The sequence below is a fragment of the Pseudonaja textilis genome, chromosome 11 (assembly GCF_049901715.1).
Source record: "Pseudonaja textilis isolate UNSWEBS1 chromosome 11, rPseTex1.2, whole genome shotgun sequence".
Classification (NCBI taxonomy): domain Eukaryota; kingdom Metazoa; phylum Chordata; class Lepidosauria; order Squamata; family Elapidae; genus Pseudonaja; species Pseudonaja textilis.
The window spans coordinates 7,193,820-7,214,541 of record NC_142000.1 but is presented as its reverse complement, the minus strand read 5'-3'; the positions used below and the strand labels follow the sequence as shown (position 1 = coordinate 7,214,541).

Sequence of the window (20,722 nt, the reverse complement as noted above, 5' to 3'; positions counted from 1 at the left end):
CAACCCATGTGTTTATCCTTAAAGTTTCATTCTTATGTGTTCCTTGCGCTAGACTTGAACTCTCTGTCTATATAGTTTTTATTAGCTGTTGCTTTTAGCCCTGCTGGTTAGAACTGAAGAGAGTTGAGTAAGCTTTGGAGATCATACATTATCAATATAGGTACCTCTTATATAAGGGTACTAGGAAGAGCTGCTGAGTTTGTTCCAAAAATAGATATCTTCCATGACTTTACATAGCTCAAATAGGTGATATCTTACGCAAGAACATCATCCTAACGTGTGACTAATAAGAGTTTATCGAGGAGAGTTGGTATCTTAACCTGTTTCAGCCTTTAATTTTGTAGTTGTGGGATCATTTCTAGCCATCTGCCGGTGAGAAATATCCAGATTTTTTTAAAAAACTCATGATGGCTGTACAGGCATTTAGTAAAATGCAGGCATTATTAACTTAATGGCTTAATGGTATATTATCAGGGTAGTTTTAGAAAGATAAATGTCTGCAACTACAAGTCACTTGTCCTAAAGTTTTGATATCACAGGTAATTGTCCCTTTTTCTGAGCTGTTTTTCAATCAAACTACCAAGCCCTTAAAAGAAAACAATTTGCATTCAATATATTGTTGACAAAAACAAGCTACATCTGTCTCTTCAGTATTGTTTGAAATACCTATTGATGTTTATATTAATCCTAGTTACAATCTTGAGATAAAAGATCTATTTTTTTCCTATTGATATACCCGTATTACAATGGTTTAGTTTGCACACTTGGTTCAATACACGTACATTCCATGTAATACACACCTTTTATCAGTTCCTAAATTTCAATTTGAAGGGATCTTGTCCTGTTTCAATGCAGCATCAGAATGAACGAGGGCCAAACCTTTAATTTCATCTTTAGACATTAAAGCATGAATGCAGTCCTACAAGTTGCTCATTAAACATGAATGCAGTCTTACAAGTTGCTCTCCACATAAGACCATAACAAATAACAGTTGCAAGCAACTACATGTGAAATATTTGCCTGAGAAATTTTGGTGCTTCCTTTCTCACAGGAAGGGTGTCTACATGTTCCTTTGCCAGAGGTCTGTCTCATATGTTTTAAGCATCTGAAGACATATACTTCACAGTTATATTTAAAACATTGCAGGGCAAGAGATGGTTAAAAGATAGGAGGTGAAGATAATGTCTCTGCAACTATTGAAAGTTGGGGAAAGCAGTTTTTGGAAAGAGTGGGAGAAAGGTAGAAAGTAACTTTACATAATATTTCGGCGTGAGAAAAACAATGCTGTGGTATTGTTCAGAGGAGTCCTTTGAAAGAAATCATTTGAAAGAGAGAAGCAACCTGGAATTAAAGAGAAACTTCATAACAGTGAGGACAATTAGCCAGTAGAATAGCTTGCCTCCAGAAATTGTGGGCGCTCCATCACTGGAGGTTTTTAGTCACTTGTCCGAGATTGTATAGGTTCTCCTGCTTAAGTAGGGGCTGGACTAGAAGACCTCCAAGGTTCCTTCCAACTCTATTCTAATTCTAAATTACTGCAAGATGTAGGATGAAATTCATTACTGATGTGTCCATTCTGAAAGGGCCGATGGGGTCTTTTCGTTGGTTTGAAAAGTTGCCAGAAGAGATTATCATTTATTTATTTATTTATTAGTTAAATGTTTATGCCGTTCATCTCTCCTACAAAGTGACACTGGGTGTTTCCCAAGTTATAAAAGAGGTAAAATTAAAACATTAGAGCTACACAAATTAAAATGTTATTAAAAACTGTACGAAAACCACAACTGAAAGAGTTAAGAGATGGACGAGACAGGAATGAGGTCGCCTTACCCCATCTGCCTCCACCAGTAAGTAAGCCAGTTGTGAGGATCAGTTATAGCCTCTGTTTTGATTCCGAACTGACCTGTAAGGCATATTCAATTGAACCTCCTCATTTAGTCCTCTGGTTTAATGAAAATTGACTAGGATGAGAGTCTGAATAAGCAGATTGAGATCTGGAGGAAGTAGTGCGGAGGCTTTGCTGATGTTCACGTCTGAATGCATCTCTATACAAGCACCGACAATTTAGAAAGCTGGTTTGTTGGAAAACGAGTTTAACAACTAGCTTTCCGTAGACAGGGAGTTATTTAGAGGGCGGAAGATTTACACTCTGGGAGCACCCCTCTGCAATCTGAAATTACAGTCTAATCAGACACCCTGTTGCCCAATGCCTGTGAACTCTGCATTCCTGTCCATTGTTAATTGCCTGAGAAATGATGGATCTACCGGGTTTATTCACCAGGAAGTGGAAGTTATACTATCAGCCAGTAATTTTTTTGAGAGAGAGAAGGGCATAAGAAAACACTGGCTTCATCACACAGAAATGGAGGAAAGGAGAAGGTGATAGCAAAATTGAAAATAAAAATGGTGGCTTCTTCCTTTTATGGAGAGTTTTGAGCTCTTGCTGACTGTTGGTAGAGGTTACTGCATTTATTTATTTATTTTTAATGCTGCTTCCTTTCTGCCAAGTTTGGGGCTCGTTTTCCTTTGGGCTTAGGAAAAAAGTTTTACTTTTCCGCTTCAACTTTGTGGTCAGTTTCCTGAAGATCAGATAGGGTTGTTAACTGTTGCAGCTGTTAAAAAATTGCACAAGCTTCTGGAACTTGAGGGGGCGGGGTTGGTACCTCAAAACAGGCACACTCACCTGAAGGCAACTAAAGATGAATTGCAAAGAGGAAACAAACATTCACACAAAGGTCTGACATTTTACTGCTTCTGGCCCAATGAACAAGTGCAGAGCTTCATCTTGACCCTCTTCCCTAAGTAAAAAAAATTTAATCTGAACATTTGCTGTGCATTTGGAGGTCTACATGCAGTATGCGTTGCAAAACTTTGCAAATATGTTAAGTGGCCCTTGATGACACTGACTGAGAAGGGGGCCCACTTGTAGGTCATCAAATGCACATTTCCCCAAGAAATAAAAATGTTTCTGTCTTAACTACCAAAGTTTTCCTGCCTTTCTTGAAAAAGCAATTGTTATTCTCTAGAACTTATTTTTGTTTATTCTGTATCTTTCTATAAAAACAAAAGTTTTTGGAAGTAAAAAGAGAAACCATGTGGGGAAGGAGAACATCTGTGCACCTGTTCACCAGTCACTTTTAAATAGTTTTGGGGGATTAAGTGCCCATCGGATTTGGGGTGGGAATGAATTCTGTGCAAATATAATAGATCAGGAGTGTCCAGCCAAAGCAACTTTAAGACCCGTGGACTTCAACTCCCAGAATTTCACATCTAGCCATGCCATGGGAATTAAGAGTCATGGTGGCACAGTGGTTAGAATGAATACTGCAGGCTACTGCTGACTGCCAGCTGCCAACAGTTCGGCAGTTCAATTCTTGCCAGCTCAATTCTGACTCAGCCTTCTATCCTTCCAAGATCGGGAAAATGAGGGCCCAGATTGTTGGGGCTGACTTGTAAACAGCTTAGAGAGGGCTGTAAAGCACTGTGGAGTGGTTATATAAGTCTAAGTGCTATTGCTATTCTGGGAGTTGGTCCAGAGTTCTTAAAAGTTGCCAAGGTTGGTCACCCCTGTAATATATAATATTTTAGAAGAATAATCATGGCTATATGGATGGGGATTCTCTTGTTTTAAGTAATCACAGTCACACTAGCATGTTGTGTTCTACTACTTTGGAATTTACGTTAGCCAGATATTTGGGGAAGTACACTCCCAATACATCTAGAACATATCACATTAAATAAGGCTATTTAAATACCACAAGGAAGTAGTAACCATGTAGATAGATAAAGACTGGAGATGTCTGTGAAAAACTATCATGTTCTTCTGTAAAAAAATGTTTTTGGATTCAGGTCTTCTTTTAAATAAAAATGACCAAAATGTCACTAAGACGTTTAATTTTCTAGTTTATTTTTCAAAGATAGCATGTGCACTGTAAACTAGCTTTAAACCAGCTTTCCTCCTTTAAACAGGAGGAAAAAAACACAAATGCTTGGGATATTTTATCAGTGGTACATGATCACTTGCATAAACCTTGTCATGTATTCTTATCTATTTTTATATTGTGTTAATTATGTAATCTAGACCCAAATATTTTTATCCCATTGTATGACTTAGTGATCTATTAAGCAAAAATCATTTTAAAAAGCAATCAGAAGCATTTACAAATCTGTACAGTTTAAATTAAATAAATTGTTAAATGTTTTAAATTATGATCTACAAATGTAGCATTTCAAAATCCCATTATTTCCATTTGGTAGGGCAGAAAATTACCAGGTAATAATAGTGAGGTCATGAGTATTGCAGATATATATATGACATTTATATAACTGCCATTGATCTGTATATTGGGAATGGAATAAATAAATCTTAAAACATTTAATAAGCCCCAAGTGTTAGAGAAATCCCCGTTGTCTTTCACAATGAGCAAGAAGCAACCGAAAACAGTATGTCGAGCAATTCTTATGCCAAGGCTTCCTATTACCATGAAAAATATGTGCACGACATGTTCCAACATGCCAGATTATGGGTTTAAGCAGTATAACTACGACCCCAATTTTGTAAAAACACTTGAGGTTGAAAAGTTACTCTACAATACCTGTAATGGCTTATTTGTTGGACTCAAGATTTCAGAACGATAGTATATTGTAAAGCAAGTGCCCTCCCCTATTCCGCCCCCGTACCATACCTAATTGAATTGCACAATTCTGCATCAGTTAATATAATCTGTTTAAGGTGTCCCTCCCTTGCAAAACAACTTAAATTCCACTATCAATGTAGATTTAAGAGCCTTAACAAATCTGTAGCAACGTCTGATCCTGCTATATTCCATAATTTAGTCTTGAGTTTCTTAGCATGCTATAGACATGGGAGGTTGGCTGTTTCTTGACAACATTTGGTATAATCCAAACTGAGTTACCGGATTACCCAAACTGTATCCATTGATGGTTAGCTGGAGAAAAGCTGTATGGGGGATTGTCATTGTCTGAAAGGTTTCGTGATTCTTTGAAAGTCCATGCCGTGTCGCCCCTGAGGCACGTTATTTTATGAACTGCTTCCATAGAGGGAGAGGCAGTGCGGTAACTCCTTGTGTTTTGAAGAATCTTAAGTTCTTAATGGGGAACTTCTCAAGGGACATAAAAATCTGAAAAGTTCTGATGCCCAAGAATGCAAGAATGTAATGTTCTACAGCTCTTTGGATTCTCTGATTAAAATTGACCCTGGGCAACGATTATTCCTTTGCAAATGATTCTACCCATTTGTTGTGGCTAGCGGAGCTTGCAGCAGAGTCAGACAGTGGGGAGGTTGGGGAGGAACGTGGGCCAGTCCTCAAGGCTGAGGAAGGCTCGGACGAGGGCTCTGTGTCAGAGGCAGAGATGGGGCCAAGGGAGGCTGGCAGTTATCAGCTGCCTTCGGGCTCAGACAGCAGTGAGGCGGGGGAGCAACTGGAGCCGGTTCCCAGCCTGCATATGTGCAGAGCTGCCGAAAGAAAAGAACAATTACGAACTAAGGGATGACGGAGTAAAGCCACAGGTGAACAGTGAATGCCCCCTCCCATAGGGATTAAGAGACGAGCAAAAGGGAGCTTTTGCAGGAAGCAATTTGTTCATTTGTTGCACTAGTGTGAAGATCTGCCTGTGCATCTCAGAGACTCTAAGTCGAGTCCTTCCTTGTCAGCACTGCGTTTGGAAATACTGACTTGGCAGCTCTCCAAGCTAGATAACGTTGGTGCTCCTAATTACACCCTTGAAAGACTGTTTGCCAGGCCTTTGGCTGAAGGTGAATGCAAGAAATTCACGTTTGTTTAATAAAAGGGGTTTTGCCAGGACAAAGAGTCTGCTTAGTGCTTTTGGGGGAAGACGAGGTCAGAACAGAACCTATATGGTTTAGCCAAGCAATGGCTTTGTCATTTTAGTTTCCTGTGCCGTGCAAAGAGGACAAAACACAATACTCGAGCATCATGGACAAATCAGAGAGTGGTACATGATTTTTGTATTTGCTTTTTCACCATATGATCTATATCTACTTTGTTTTGATTCTTTTCTTTGGCTTCTTTTGCAGCATAGCTGCGAGAGACGACGCGAGTTGAAGCGCCGTGCCCCTTGTCCGATCTTTTGACCGCAACCAGGAGGGGGCTCCAGGTGCAGGTTGATGACCCCAGTTTCTGGCTGGAGGACTAACAGTGCATTTAAAGTGATGCAGTCCAAGCTGCTGGCAGGGTGGCCTTGGCTGGCATTTGGCATGCTCAGGACCTCCTGTTCCGCCTGCTGAGAATACGTGATTTCATACTCCTTTATCGGCAAAGTCCTTTTCTCACCTAGGAATGTCTGAATGGAGTCTAGTTTTCCTCTTACCCTTTCTCCCTCCGGGTTGGCATTCATTGTTGGGATGTATGTGTAAGGCTTGAAGCAGGAAACCCCAGCCTTTTTGCTGCTGGCGATGGGTCCTCCTTTGGGAAATTTGCAATCCAGGCTTGGTTGTTGATTGGTTCCCCGAGACACATTTTTCTTAAGAGGCTGTGACATGCTCTGGTGAGGTAGACGTGAGGTTGGTTGAGTTAATCTGGACTTCTTGGGCTGTTTTGGGGTCTTACAGCATATGAAAGGAGTAACTCTTTCCCAAGTTGGTTCCTAGTGGGGGAGGAAAAAGATGGAACCTTCTTTTTATTAGTGTAAAGAACCTTTGCGGCTATACCAAAACTATGACTTTTCTAGACCTCAGTTTGGTGAATTTGGGTAAACTTTAGATTGGGGACATTTTCAACGTTTGACACAGTGTCTTAAGACACTTCCCCATGCCGCAAAGATTTTACTTGATTTATTGCAACCTCTTCTGTTAAACTGACGCTTTCTATTAAGTTAATGGATCTCAAGGAACTGGGACATTAATAAGGATCTCTTAGTGCGCACCCAAAATTAAGTATGCTAAGAAAGGCCTTACATGAGTCATTCGGGTGGTCAGCAGTGCATTTAAAATATATCTTTTTGTGTACAAGGGTTTTCTCGCCTTCTGAAAACTGTGTTCCAGACCTTACTACAAATTTATATGGACATTTCATAATTTAGTGCTGGTCTGTTTATTTACATCAAATACTGAACCCTGTTTGTTTCTTTTTTCCCCTCTACTTAGCATGGGAAGTTGTCAGGAAAAACAAGTGGTCCTCTTTACATAACTGGTTTCCATCCACAGTAGTTTCAAATTTGTTAATATATCTAAAGAAGAACCCTGAAGTTTGCTATTCTACATACTTCAGGTTTTCCCCCTTTTTGCATGCCTACAGATTCCTTAAAAAAACAGCCAATAGAAACTCATTTGCTATATTAGAAGTCATGATGGCACAGTGGTCAGACTGCAGTATTGCAGGCTAACTCTGCCCACAACGTGGCGTTTGATCCTGACAGGGCTCAGGGTTGACTCAGCCTTCCATCCTTCCGAAGTCCCAGATTGTTGGGGGCAATAAGCTGACTCTGTAAACCACTTAAAGAGGGCTATAAAAATCTATGAAGTGGTATATAAATCTAAGTGCTATTGCTGTGTAAAAAAACTAGCTAGTTTTAGCAGAATTAAAAACTGTGTGTGTGAGAGAGAGAGAGAAGGCTAAAAGTAAAATGTTTGCTATGTACTATATGTGTAGATTTTAAATATTTTATTTTAAAACCTAACTAGTTCTGTAGTAACATAAATTGTAACCGTTCTTTTTGGAGAGCAGAAAAAGATTAACTGGGGTTTCAATTGAACAATGTTTGTTTATTCCATTCAACAACCATGTCAGCAATCATTCTCAGAAGCTACATGAAGGAGTCCCTGCAGTTTTCTTGGCAAGGTTTTTCAGAAGAGATTGCCCATTGCCTCTTTCCTAGGGGCTGAGAGAAAGTGATTGGCCAAATCTCACTTACCTGATCTCGTGTTCTCCCAGTTTCTAGCCTGACGCCTTAACCACTATACAGTAAACTGGCTCTCAAACAGTGTTTAATACCTATAGTTCCCACTAACTCCAAAGTCATAGTAGATGTGTGTTTAGTTAGGAACAAGTCAAATTGAGTGAAGTTTTACAGCAAACAAGACAGTAGAAAACTATCATCTTAAACCTCTCCCAAAGAAATGGGACATCTAAGCTAATCCTAAACATGCTTTTATCTAAGAGTAAGTTCCACTTTAAATATTCTTTTTGTCAGATCCTTAATGATATTCCTTTACTTTTGATTAAAAAAAACTATAAACTTAAGCGTGGTTCCCTGATTTGACTTTATTTGTTAAACAAAACCATTTTTCTTTCTTTTTTTTTCTGGACAGCAGCTCCTATTTTATTTTTCTTATCCATGATATCAGTTCAGTTATAATTTCTGATCTTCCACACCTCCAAAACTGATAGTGATGCCATTCTCATACCCACTGTAATGAATATAAACTTCATTTGTAAGTATAGATTATCTCACTCTTGGGATTGTTATGGCCAGTTTTGTAATAAACAAGGGACAGGCCTGGATTTTCCTAGTCTGATGTAAGATCTTACGGTTCATGGAGATAAATAGGAAGCGTTGCAGCAGTTCCTAGAATATTTGACACATTTTATCAATCAAGCCTGCATGTTTTCTATATTTTCTTGTATAACCATACAACTAACTTCATATTATTTGGGTATAAGCCCTCCAAGTGGATGTTTCCAGGAATATATTTCTTTGAAAACAAGAAAAGGACTTTCTTGGCAAAATCTATCTAAAAATTACTTGGAAGGCTTTCTGACAACTGACTGAATGTAAACAGATTCACCAAATCAAGATTTTAGAATGAAATTAGAGTCTCTTGCAATTTGATGCTCAGAACTGTTGTTACCTTCCTCCTATTCAAACTACATCAGGTAACATGTAAGACAATTATGGTAGCTGTTGACAGGAAAATATCTTGAACTGAAATACCGAGGAACATGCTGTCAGAGTGCATTCAGAAAAGAATTTATTGAAGTTATCTAGACAGCAAAACAAGGTGTAAGATATCTAATTTGGCACGGTACGAAAAGTCCTAAGCAATATGGAAGTCAAAATTACATACAAACTAAAAAAAAAAGACAAAAACCCCAAACAAGTAAATATTTTCTTTGCACATTGACTTATCTATAAATTGTTTAAACATTTAAAATCAAAAGGCAAATTCAAAACTAAATTCTTAACAGCATCTAAAAATGGCTTAAGTGAAAACGAGAGGGCATTTGTTCTACCTTCGGTGAAGGGCGGTCCAGACTGTGACCTTCCAAGATGAACAGAGCTCATAAAGTACATCTGGTTAAATGTACAAACTGCATTTGTCTCCAGAGTATCTTAAGCATGCAACTTTAAAACAAGGCAAGATTTGAGTCAAAGACTTTGAAAGGAGAGACCAAGCTATATGATCTTGTTCTTCCTGCAATGGTCCTCCCCACATATATGACCTAATGACTACAGTATAATCTGAATCATTTTATAGTTACACATGAGAGATTGGCGGGTATCCCCCACTGAGCTAGGTGGGTACACTTTTAACCATGACAAAAAATATTGCCATAAGCTGTCTCCTGAAAGCAAAGCACTTCAAGGCTTTTTAAAAAGCAGGAGCATCCAACCTTGCCACATTTAAGATCTGTGGACTTCCAACTCCCAGAAGTTTCCCCCGTCGGCCATGCAGGCTGGGGAATTCGGGAAGTTGAAGTCCACAATCTTAAATTTGCCAAGATTGGACACCCCGGCTTAAGAATCAGTAACTTTTTAACAACACACATTTGAAGTGCCACGGAAATCATTGTGACCAGCAACCAGTTAATTTTTCTACAGACGTAAGGACAGGTTGCCTCTGAACATGGATGATAATAATAGCAATCCAGTCTCCTTAATGGGGAACCTTCAGTATGTGTTCTCACACAGAGCGAGCCAACCATATCTATTAACATCTCAACACTAAGTTACAGTTTAAGAAGTCAGGTCAGCCTAGAAGGCAGTGCTGTTAATCCAATCCGGCTGACCGTTAAGGAAGAGAACAATCCAGAAAGCAGGGGGATGTCCTGAGATTTAGCCTGGCTTCCTTCCTGTTTGCCTCCATTGTAACTCCTGCTCCTAATTTCATTGGCTTTGCCGGCGTGGCTTCCTTTTGCCTGCAGGGAATGGCTGCTGTGGAGATGCCCGTGTCTTCTCAGCTGCACCGAACTGCTCAAGGTTAAACTTTTCCTATCCGGCAAAAAGTGCCAGTAGCCCCGATCCAAATGCCTGGAGAGGAGCGAAGTCTTGGAAAGCCTTGGCACAAAAGCGGAGGCTATTTGCTCGTGCATTTTTAGCTGCTCGTACACGGCGTCTATCGTCGGCTCGCACTTGAGCGGCTTGGGTTTTAAAAACTGAGGGCAGGAAACCGTCTCTGCAAAAGCATGCAAGGTTTTCTCACTGGCCTGGGAACTGACTACCTTACTTTTCTTTGCGGAGTTATCCAGGCTGTGTTTGAGCGCTGTGTCCTTCAAGGGTGGCAGGACCAAGGATGACTTAGCAGTGATCTCGGTGCCAGACCGATTCCACAGAAGAGGCTCGTGGCTCCTTATCTCTTTGGTCTTGACTGTTGCTAAACTTTGGGGCTTTCCCGGTGACAGAATGTTATATTCCTTGATTGGCACCGGTTTCTTTTCCGCTGGGAACAGCAGATTCTCTTTTAGGAGAAATAACTTTTTTTCACTCAGAGAAGCTTGGGCTTCCCTCAAGGCCATTCTTTTCTTTTCTCCTTGGGACATTTGAATAGAGTGCAATTTGCTATAATCCGTTTCTCTCTTCGGCTCGTCTGTTGCAGAAGGAGGAGGAGTAGCAGCAGCAGCAGCAGTAGTAGTTGTTGTGACTGAACTGGAATAAAGCAAAGCCTGTTGTTTTTCTGGGGGGCTGCCCGAGGCAGCGCTTGGGTTGAGTTTGAAATCAGATTTGACTTGGGCCATGTTTTGGGGCTCCGGTTCCACACCTGGCATCAAATCTAAGCAGTAGAGGCATCTATTGGCGGACTCACTTGTCTTGGACTTCCGGGTTCTCTTTTGTAATTGGAGGTAAGCAAATGGGGCTGTTTTGCTCCAGCTTTGGACCTGAAAACATGAAAGGAGGAAAAAGCAGAATTCAGCAGAAAGGCCTGGGGACGGGGCGAGGCAAACCCCATGATGAAATGGCATGTCCTGAATGAAACCTCCCTTTTAAAGGATGACATTATGAGACACTTAACTCGATACCCATGCTTCGTTATGAAACGATGTGGTCGGGCGTAGTTTTTGCGGAGGAAAATAAGGGATGGGGAGGAAATTCTGCCTCTGCCTACCAGCATCCGTCAGTATGTATTTGGCTAACGTCCTGTCAGCGTGTGAGAGAGTTGAGGGATGTTTGGAAACTGAAACAGTATTTGCTGTGTGAGCAGGAAGGAGACAGCAAGGAGCCTGGGCGTGGCTTAGCTCAACTGTTCTGTACTAAAGCTGCTTGGTGCTCTGAAACTGAAACTCCTCTGCTTGTGTTTTGCACTTGGAACAGATTTCTTTTCAGGTGGGAAGGGGGAGTAGAACTCCTTAGCGTTAGAGCTTGTGCAAAATAATATACGAAATACTCCTGCTCTGATGGTCATTTGGAAAAATCCTTTCTTAATGAGCACCTAGAAGCCAAGAGGAACATACGTGCCAAATATCAAGCTTGTAGGCTTTACGGTTCTGGAGCTTTTGTGATGATGCGTGAGTGGCATTTTGCTTTTATATATATAGATTCTAGTGAAAGCACTTACAGGTCATCCTCGACTTATAAACTATTCATTTAGTGACCATTCCAAGATACAATAGCACAAAACAAAAGGAACTTCTGACTGCTTTTCACACTTGAAAACCATTGCAGCAGCCCCGTGGTTAAGAGATCAGAATTCAGATGTTGGGCAACTGACTCACGTTTATGACGGTTGCTCTGTCCTGGGGTCACATGATCCCCTTTTGCCACCTTCCGACAGGCCAAGTCAATGGGGGAACCAGATTCACTTAACAACCACGGTACTAACTTAACCCCTGCGGTGATCCCCTTAACGAACAGTGGCAAGGAAGGGCGCAAAATGGGGAAAAAACTCAGCCAACGTCTCAAGGAGCCACAGAATTTCGGGGCTCAGTTGTAAGTCGAGGACTCCCTATGCAAGTTTAAAATTCAAGCTGAGTGTGGCAAAAACAGGAGTCTTTATCTGGAACGACGCAGCAAGAATGACATTTTCAGGCCATTCAGAAGCACTTCTCTTTATCCAGTGAAGCGTTTAAGCGACCCATTTGGCAGCTCTGGAATGAATCACAGGGTTTAACGCTGCCTCCAAAACAGGCCTCCCTGGCTTTTGTTCTCCCTCTTTCTGCTCAAAACCACGCAGAGCCTCTTGCACCAAAACTTTGAGGCTCTTCCTGCGAGGAAGGGAAGCGCGGTGTCCTTGGAACATGCCCTAAAAAAAGCCTATGCCAGACACCTTACTCAACCATCTTGATTTTTCTGGATCGCCATCTATTTGTTTGCCTCCCTTGCATGTTTCAACTGGAAGAATCTGAAATTGCCCGCTAAAACGGGGGGGGGGCAAACCCCTGGTCCGTGGACCGGGAATCGGGTCACAGCATGCCAGAAACCGGTCCATGCAAACAAGCGAAGCCCCATCTGTGGGGTGCAGTTAGCATGCAAAACCACTCCCCCTCCGATCCACAGAAAAATCTCTCCCTGGAACCGGTCCCTGGTACCCCAAAAGTTGGCGTCTGCTGCACTATAATATAAAGATTGCAGGCTGCTTCTGTTTATAGTTTTATTTCTTTCTTAGTTTCTTAGCCGTGGTGACGCAGTGGTTCGAGTGTAGTAATGCAAGCTACTTCTGCTGACTGCCGGCTGTCTGCAGTTTGGCAGTTCGAATCTCACCAGGCTCCAGGTTGACTCAGCCTTCCATTCTTCCGAGGTGGGTAAAATGAGGACCCAGATTGTTGGGGGCAAGAGGCTGGCTCTGTAAAACCGCTTAGGGCTGTAAAAGCACTGTGAAGCGGTATATAAGTCTAAGCGCTATTGCTAGTTTTATTTAGAATATTTTTATCCCACTTTTCGATGGGTGAAGCCACCGGTGAAGATTAGAAAGAGCCCATATCAAAAAGAATTTTAAAAAGTGCTGCCTCCATAAAAGACACTTCTAGCCATAGCCAAGGATAAATTTGCATCATTCATTACAAGCCCATTGGAACAGTCCAGATGTATGTATTTGGAGGGTGGGGGGAGTTTTCAGAATGCATGTCAAGACACGTGTCCTTGGAAATAATATCCTATAAGCAAGAAACTGCTATCTCTAGGTTCACCCTTCTGAAGTAGGGGCATCTGGAAGCAAACCTTTTAGTTAATGGTGTAATGTTTTTTTGCAAGATCATATTTGTAAGGCTACAGATTTTGCAGTCAGAAACTATAGAAGGGGGAGGAGAGCATAATTTTAATTACACATCACCGGTTACGCTAAAGTTATGGCTAGACACAGAATCGCTGTCATAAGGTCCTAGCTATATGTAAAGGACAGAAAGCCTATTTAATATATTGTACGCAAGGTATAGACGGATGGTGTATAAGAAAACCCTTGGAAGGCTAGGAGAAGAGATGCCAAAGAAAGTGTCAGATAAGAGATAGCATAGCCCACAGCTGGATACTGGCTGGAGAAGGGGTCCTTCCCTTGTTTCTTGGGCTAAAGGAGATTGGAAGTGGAGGGGTGGAGAGAGAGAGAGAGGAAGAGAAGGGAAAGGGGAAAGGAAAGGAAAGGAAAGGAAAGGAAAGGAAAGGAAAGGAAAGGAAAGGAAAGGAAAGGAAACCGCACTTGTCATAGAACAAGAAGGAAAGATTTTTAATTACTAAAAATTACTAAAAACCATAAGGCTTGATGGTTTGTTTTATGAATCGCTGCTTCTCCTTGCAGTCCCACAAAGGGACAATTTTCTCTCAAACTGTACTCGACTCCTACTGAGACTGCAGATCAATAAAAATGGCGTACTTATGAGTCATCATGGTTTTCTGTTCTGTTTTATCTCTAAAGGATGTTTTTTGGAGAAATAAATTTTTCTATTGGGTAGAAGGAAGGAAGGAAGGAAGGAAAATGAAATGAAGAAAGAAAGAAAGAAAGAAAGAAAGAAAGAAAGAAAGAAAGAAAGAAAGAAAGAAAGAAAGAAAGAAAGAAAGAAAGAAAGAAAGAAAGAAAGAAAGAAAGAAAGAAAGAAAGAAAGAAAGAAAATGGTACTTTCACACTTGCAAAATCCTGTCAACCTAATGCCAACCATGACACCAACGTCCATTTTGCAAGCCTGACAGGACATCCCCTCCGCCCACTGCCCCTTACAGGCCAAGAAACTGGGGTAAGTCTCGTCTGAGCTTCTGGTCCCACCCAAGATCTAGCTGTGGCTCCGCTGTCTCTTATTTGACAGTTCTTTTCACCTAGTCTCCCAACGGCTTCCTTGCATACTATTACAGGCGCGAAGCCTCATATTTTATTCTCCCTAATAGCAGAACCCAACACGGATTTCACAAAGGAGAAGACAATTTTTTAAAAAAATGATTTTCACGTTGCTTCCATCTTCCACATTATTAGAGCCTTTCCCCCACAAATTAATTGTCCCTAGTGAATTACTCAGATCTATTCAGAATCGGAATACAGCTGGAAGGGACCTTGGAGGTCTTCTAGTCCACCCCCCACCCTTTCTCAAGCAGGAGACCCTATACCATCTCAGACAAGTGGCTGTCCAATCTCTTCTTAAAAGCATCCAGTGTTGAAGCCACTTCTGGAGGCAAAGCTGTTCCGCTCTCCTCCCTGCTAGGAAGTTTCTCCTTAATTCCACGTTGCTTCTCTCCTTAGTTAGTTTCCATCCATTGTTTCTTGTCCTGCCTTCAGGTGCTTTGGAAATATTCTGGTAGCTTGACATCCATTCAGGCCCCTACTAAACCAGCTCCGTTTTTCCCCATCTCTCTCTCTCTGTCTTCTCTCCATGCACGCACTTGTGGAAGCACCCTGATACCTACTCTGCTCCTAGATGCAGCAGTGGTGGGATTGAAAAATTTTACTACCGGTTCTGTGGGCGTGGCTTGGTGGGCGTGGCAGGGGAAGGATACTGCAAAATCCCCCTTCCCTCCCCACCCCACTAACCTGCTTTCCAGTTCCATTCTCCTGGGCAGGGCAACCAAAGGAGACCCAGCCAATCAGCTGGGACTCAATGGGAGGCAGAGAAGAGATGGAGGGTGAGCCAGTCAGAGGTGGGATTTTCTGATTCTCTGAACTACTCAAAATTTCTGCTACCGGTTCTCCAGAACTGGTCAGAACCGGCTGAATACCCACCTCTGAGACACACCCAGGCACCTTCCCCAACGTTGGCCTTTCTCCTTCCAAGACTTTCCAGCCCAGCTCTCCCAGAAGCCGGATCCTCGGCTGCTCTTTCTGTACCCCAGAGGTTCAAAGCCCCTCGCCAGGAGCTGCATGGTCTTCCTTAGTCTCCCCACTCAACAATTTTTACAGATGCCTACTTATTATTTATTCTGGAGCAGATAAGCCATGGGCACATGGGGATGGTATGTTATGATATTAAGTGAAGGAAGTGTTTCTCAACTTAGCAACTTTAAAATATGTAGGGCTTCAACTCTCAGAATTGCCTAGCCCAGCAAGTCGCCAAGGTTGAGAATCCCTGGGTAGGTTAACAAGCGAAACAATTAAAAAGATTGGTGGCTTATACTGATAAGACTACAGGTCTTCCTGAATTTACAACCATTAATTGAGACCAAAATATATTGCTGTTAAGCAATACAGTTCTTGTGTGAGTTTTGCCCCGTTTTACGACTTCCTTGGCTCGGTTGTTAAGTGAATCAATCACAGTCGTTTAATTACTAACACAGTTGAAGCCAAGTGAATCTGGCTTCCTCATTGTCAAAAGGTAACACAAGGTGATTATATGACCCCGGGACACTGCAACCGTCATAAATGCGAGGCAGCCTGGTGTCCAAATTTTGATCATTGGGAATCAAGTGTGAAAAATGGTCATAAGTCACTTTTTTCACTGCCATTGTAAAAGGTAACGGTAAAGGTTCCCCTCACACATACGTAATAGTTGTTTCCGGCTCTAGGGGGCAGTGCTCATCTCTGTTACAAAGCCAAAGAGCCAGCCCTGTCCGAAGACGTCTCCATGGTCATGTGGCCGACATGACTAAACGCCGAAGGTACACAGAACACTGTTACCTTCCCACCAATGTGGTCCCTATTTTTCTACTTGCATTTTTACATGCTTTCGAATTGCTAGGTTGGCAGAAGCTGGGACAAGTAATGGGAGCTCACTCCGTTATGCGGTGCTAGGGATTCGAACCACCGAACTGCAGACATTTCTGATCGACAAGCTCAGCGTCTTAGCCACTGAGCCACCACGTCCCTTATTATAACTTTGAACGGCCACTAAATGAATTTTAAGTCAAGGACTACCTGTTTTGTACATTATTTTTGCACATTTTTTTTTAAATTACTGTTAATGAGCAAGAGTTGGTTTACTCACTGCTTCCTCCCATCCCGTTCCATTCGAACCCTCCAAGGGCCTTTCCTCTTGCTCGTTTACACTATTGCTGATGCTCAGAAGGGTGTAAATCTGCTTCCTCTCTCGCCTCTCGTTGGGGTAGACACAGCGAGTCTCCGTTTCCACATTTCCCGGCTTGGTCGCGGCTTTGTCGGAGTTGATTTCACTTTGGTTCGGTCCAGAGGAATTCATAACAGTTGCTGTCACTGCTGGTTGCGCGCTTTCTGCCTACAGGTGGATGATGATGGATTTTACATCAGCATAAATGAACTCCCAACGAGTGTAAAAGAAAATAAATGTTTGGTGTTTTGATTGACTGGGTTTCTTTGATGCAGCCATGCATAGAATAGTCCGTTAACATTTGCCAGGAATGGTTTACTCCAACTTAATAGCCTTATGAGCTCATCCCTGTGTTAAATAGTGTTTATTTAACACAGGCTGCTAGTCTTGTGTTTCATCTCAAGAAAAATGCACTTAGCAGAGTTTATCTTTATAGAGGGGTGTGAAAATAACTACAGACCTCTCACATCCTGGACATAAATTGTTTCAGCTACTACTCTCAAAGAGCATTGCACGCCAGAACAACTAGACACAAGGATAGTATTTTCCCCTATGCTGTCACTCTGCTAAACAACTAATTCCCACAACACTGTCAAACTATTTACTAAGACTACGTTACTATTATTCTTCTCATCCTTCCTATTATCTATTTCCTTTTCTATGTCAACTCATAAAATATTTCTATGGTCTTTTTAGAGTTGCCAACCGAAGGGAGGGGGGAAAGGGGTTTGAAAGAGCAGTGTGGCAGCTTGGAAATCAAAAGTGCATTCCATACATAGTTTTTCAGAGATAGTAACTAGGTGACTGAAGTTTCTGCCGTGCAAAAATCTAACTGGAGAACATGATTGATGACTTTTGGCTATGGATGTGTCGCATTGGAGAAAATGAATTATGATACACCCAGGGGAAAACTGGGGTCAATGAATGATGTGTCTCAGAGTCGGCTACACCCAGGCAGTGCCGGACATGTTAACTCCCAATAAATCCTTTGAAGTTTTGGAAGTTTGACTCGAGACTCATGATTTAATTGGGGTAACTGCCAGAATCCTGACATTCTATTTATGACTATAATAACTTTGTAGCTTGTATCTTTACGATTTATATCATTTTCCTAGCATGATTTATGTTGATTGCTTATTTAGTATCCTATGACTATCACTAAGTGTTGTATCTCATGATTCATGATGAATGTATTTATTATGATCATGATTTATCACTTATATATTTTATGTACAGAGAGCTTATGCACCGAAAACAAATTCCTTGTGTGTCCAATTACACTTGGACAATAAAGAATTCTATTCTATTCTATTCACACTCTTCATACACACACACACACACACACACATACACACTGAATATGATAAAAAGTCAAATCTTCCGCCCCCCTTTCAGTGTGGATGTGAATGTGGATTGATTCTCAAGAGACAACAAGGATATTCACACAAGCCCAAAGCTTTGAAGTGGTTGGATCTAGTTCAATTTCTTGTTTTGTTTCTCCTTCCTCGTTTTTCCTGCTAGCTTAGCATTCTTCCCAGTGTTTGCTTGCTTTCTTTGTTTGTTTGTATTCTGTCTTTATTGGGGTGACATGAATGCAGTGTTCCAATATCTCACGGGCTGCCCCAAAGAAGAGAGAGCCAAGCTCTTCTCCAAAGCACCTGAGGGCAGGACAAGAAGCAAATGGGTGGAAACTAATGAAGGAGAGAAGCAACCTAGAACTAAGGAGGAATTTCCTGACAGTGAGAACCATTAACCAGTGGAACAACCTGCCTCCAGAAATTGTGAATGCTCCAACATGGGAACTTTTAAAAACAAGATAGTCTGAAGTGGTGCCTTCCAACTCTGTTACTCTATTCTATTCTTTATTTTATTTTATTTTTACAAGTAACTCTCCAGCTTTCTAGCTTTAATCACCTGACCCGACTGGCTCTCTCTTTTGCCCTCTCAGTTCAACAGGGCCTTTATGGAGGTAAGGGGTTCAGTCCCTCTTGACCCTCCAAATATCTACCTTGCTTCAACATCCTATATACCTTAAAGGATGTTGGGTACAAAGGGCAACTCCTTGAATTTATGGTCCTGCTAGTTTGCACTGGGGAAGCCTGTAGAGGTCCATTGAAGCTTGAGCGCGCCAGGGGCAGAAAATATGGAGGGCTACAACCCCCTCTTTAATTTTTGCCATAGGTGGCCAGACCCTTGCCTTTGAACTCTGGGCCTCTAGTTTAGTTTTAGTTTAGTTTACTTTTTACTTTACTTTTTACTTTACTTTGTCAAGCATGTATGAGAAAACAAGTATGAACGTAACATATAAGCATGTAAGTATAAACAGGTATAAGTCTATGCATAATAAATGAGTACAAATAAATGGGAACAGTAGGAGAGGGATAGTAGACACACCGATGTGCTTATGCCCCTTTACAGACCTTTTAGGAATGGAGAGAGGTAGACAGTTTAAGGTTAAAGGGTTTTTTTTGGGGGGGGGTGTTTGAAGATGTGACAGCAGAGTCAGGGAGTGAGTTCCAGGCCTTGACCGCTCTGCTGCTCTTTAACTTCCCCCTGCCGTAGGAAAGGCGCTCTGCACCTGCTCAGGAGCTTCCGGCAGCCTTTCGTCTCGGCTTTCCCCCGAAGCCATGCCGGGCAAGAGTCAGGGCCGCCGCTGTCCCCTTGGCGGCACTCTTCCCCTGCTCAGGAGCATCCCGTCCCGGGCTGCTTCCCGTGGAAGGAGCTCCGCGCGCGGCCGGGATAACCGTTACCTTGGCGGCCCGGGTTCTGGAGCCTCCGAGCTCCGGGAGCCAGGCTAGGCAGGGAAGCTGGGGCTGCTGGCCCTCTGCACCCGCTCAGGAGCCCGCTCGCCCGCCCGTCCGCCTGCCCGCCTCCGCGTACTCACCCCATAATCCCGCCTGCCGTCCGGCCGGTCCTCGGGCTCCTTCCCCTTCTTTCCTTCCTTCCCTCCCCGCCCGCCACGCCCGCGTCCCGCCGGCTCCTCCGAGAGCTCCGCCGCCGTTCAGGGGGAGGCGAGGAGGATGCCGCGGCCGCCGCGAGGAATACTGCCCTGGTGCCGCCGGGGGAGCTGGAGCCGCCGATGCGATCACAGTCCCCGCGCCGCCCCCCGCCTCTGTCCTCGTCGCCCGGGGACCCCGCCGTTGCCGGGAGACCGGAGCAGGCGGCGGGGAGGAGCAGGGCAGGCCCTCCACGGAGGCTGCGGGGCGGGCCTGCGGAGAGGGAGGGGGTCTCCCCGCCGGCGTCAACCCGGTGCCGGGTCCCGAGCATCTTCAGAGGGCAGCCCGGGTGGATGGAGGCGCTCTGTGCATCCCTGGAGGCCGGCATCATCCCCGGGTGGAATTCCAGGGAGGCTTCCGTTTGTCTATGTCTGCAAAATATATATACTGTCTTTTGAAACACACACACACACAAACAAATTTTCCTTCTCTCTGTTTTCGTTTTTCTCTCTCTTATCGTTTTGTATGCGTCCTTTTTCTTTTTTTTTTTCATATAAATTTTATTGAATTTACAATTAAAAAAATAACATAACAACATTACATAAGAAACAGAGAGAGAAAAAGAAGAAAGAAAGAAGAGAAAGAGAGAGGAAAAAAAAAAAAAAACGCTCGGTCTTGCGACCGAAAAAGGAGAAGAAGAAGTATAAAAGAGAGAAAAAAAAACAAAAAACAAAGAGACGGAAGAAAAAAGAAAATACGTTAAAACCAGACAAATATTCTTTTTGACAGTCTACAAGATCCAATTCTCCTACCTTACTTTAAATATACATCTTATCGCTATTTATGGATATTTATGCTTATTTATGCTCATTAAACAGTTTATCTCTGATATAACCAATTATACCATGCATTCCAATTATTATCAAATGCTGAAGACTCTTTATTTTTAAGAGCTATGGTTAAATTGTCCATTTCTGCGCAGTCACATATTTTCTGAATGACCAATTGATCTGTAGGTAAACGGGATGATTTCCAGCACTGGGCAAATGCTAATCTGGCCGCAGTTAGAATATGAATTATTATGTATTTCGTCTTTTTAGGAAAATGTTTATCAGAGATCCCTAGTAGGAAGAACTCTGGTTTGTATTCAATTTGATCTTTGGTTATCTCCTCCAGCCATTT

The 20,722-nt window shown here is 42.4% G+C and overlaps 1 protein-coding gene and 1 pseudogene across 2 annotated transcripts; both read right to left on the bottom strand.

The window, feature by feature from the left end:
* Window positions 1-5,909: 5,909 nt before the first annotated feature.
* On the bottom strand, window positions 5,910-6,946 carry LOC148124826 (uncharacterized; annotated as a pseudogene).
* A 1,989-nt stretch (window positions 6,947-8,935) lies between these two features.
* On the bottom strand, window positions 8,936-20,075 carry C11H16orf46 (chromosome 11 C16orf46 homolog). Of its 2 annotated transcripts, none has more exons than XM_087940553.1 (3): window positions 19,650-20,075; window positions 16,527-16,768; window positions 8,936-11,075 (listed from the first exon to the last, which is right to left on the bottom strand). In XM_087940553.1, exons 2-3 carry the CDS (start codon window positions 16,734-16,736, stop codon window positions 9,945-9,947), a joined length of 1,341 nt encoding a protein of 446 aa, XP_087796679.1. In that variant the 5' UTR covers window positions 16,737-16,768; window positions 19,650-20,075; the 3' UTR covers window positions 8,936-9,944. The 2 variants fall into 2 exon arrangements, with proteins under 2 accessions (XP_087796679.1, XP_087796678.1); XM_087940552.1 differs by lacking the exon at window positions 19,650-20,075 and adding an exon at window positions 19,489-19,516 and having other exon boundaries at window positions 16,527-16,772.
* Between the last annotated feature and the right edge of the window lie 647 nt (window positions 20,076-20,722).

Coding starts and splice junctions, on each gene's coding strand:
- C11H16orf46 (XM_087940553.1), bottom strand. CDS start 16,736: ATGAATTCCTCTGGACCGAACCAAAGTGAAATCAACTCCGACAAAGCC. Junction 11,076..16,526: donor GAACGGGATGGGAGGAAGCA/GTGAGTAAACCA, acceptor TCATGTTTTCAG/GTCCAAAGCTGGAGCAAAAC.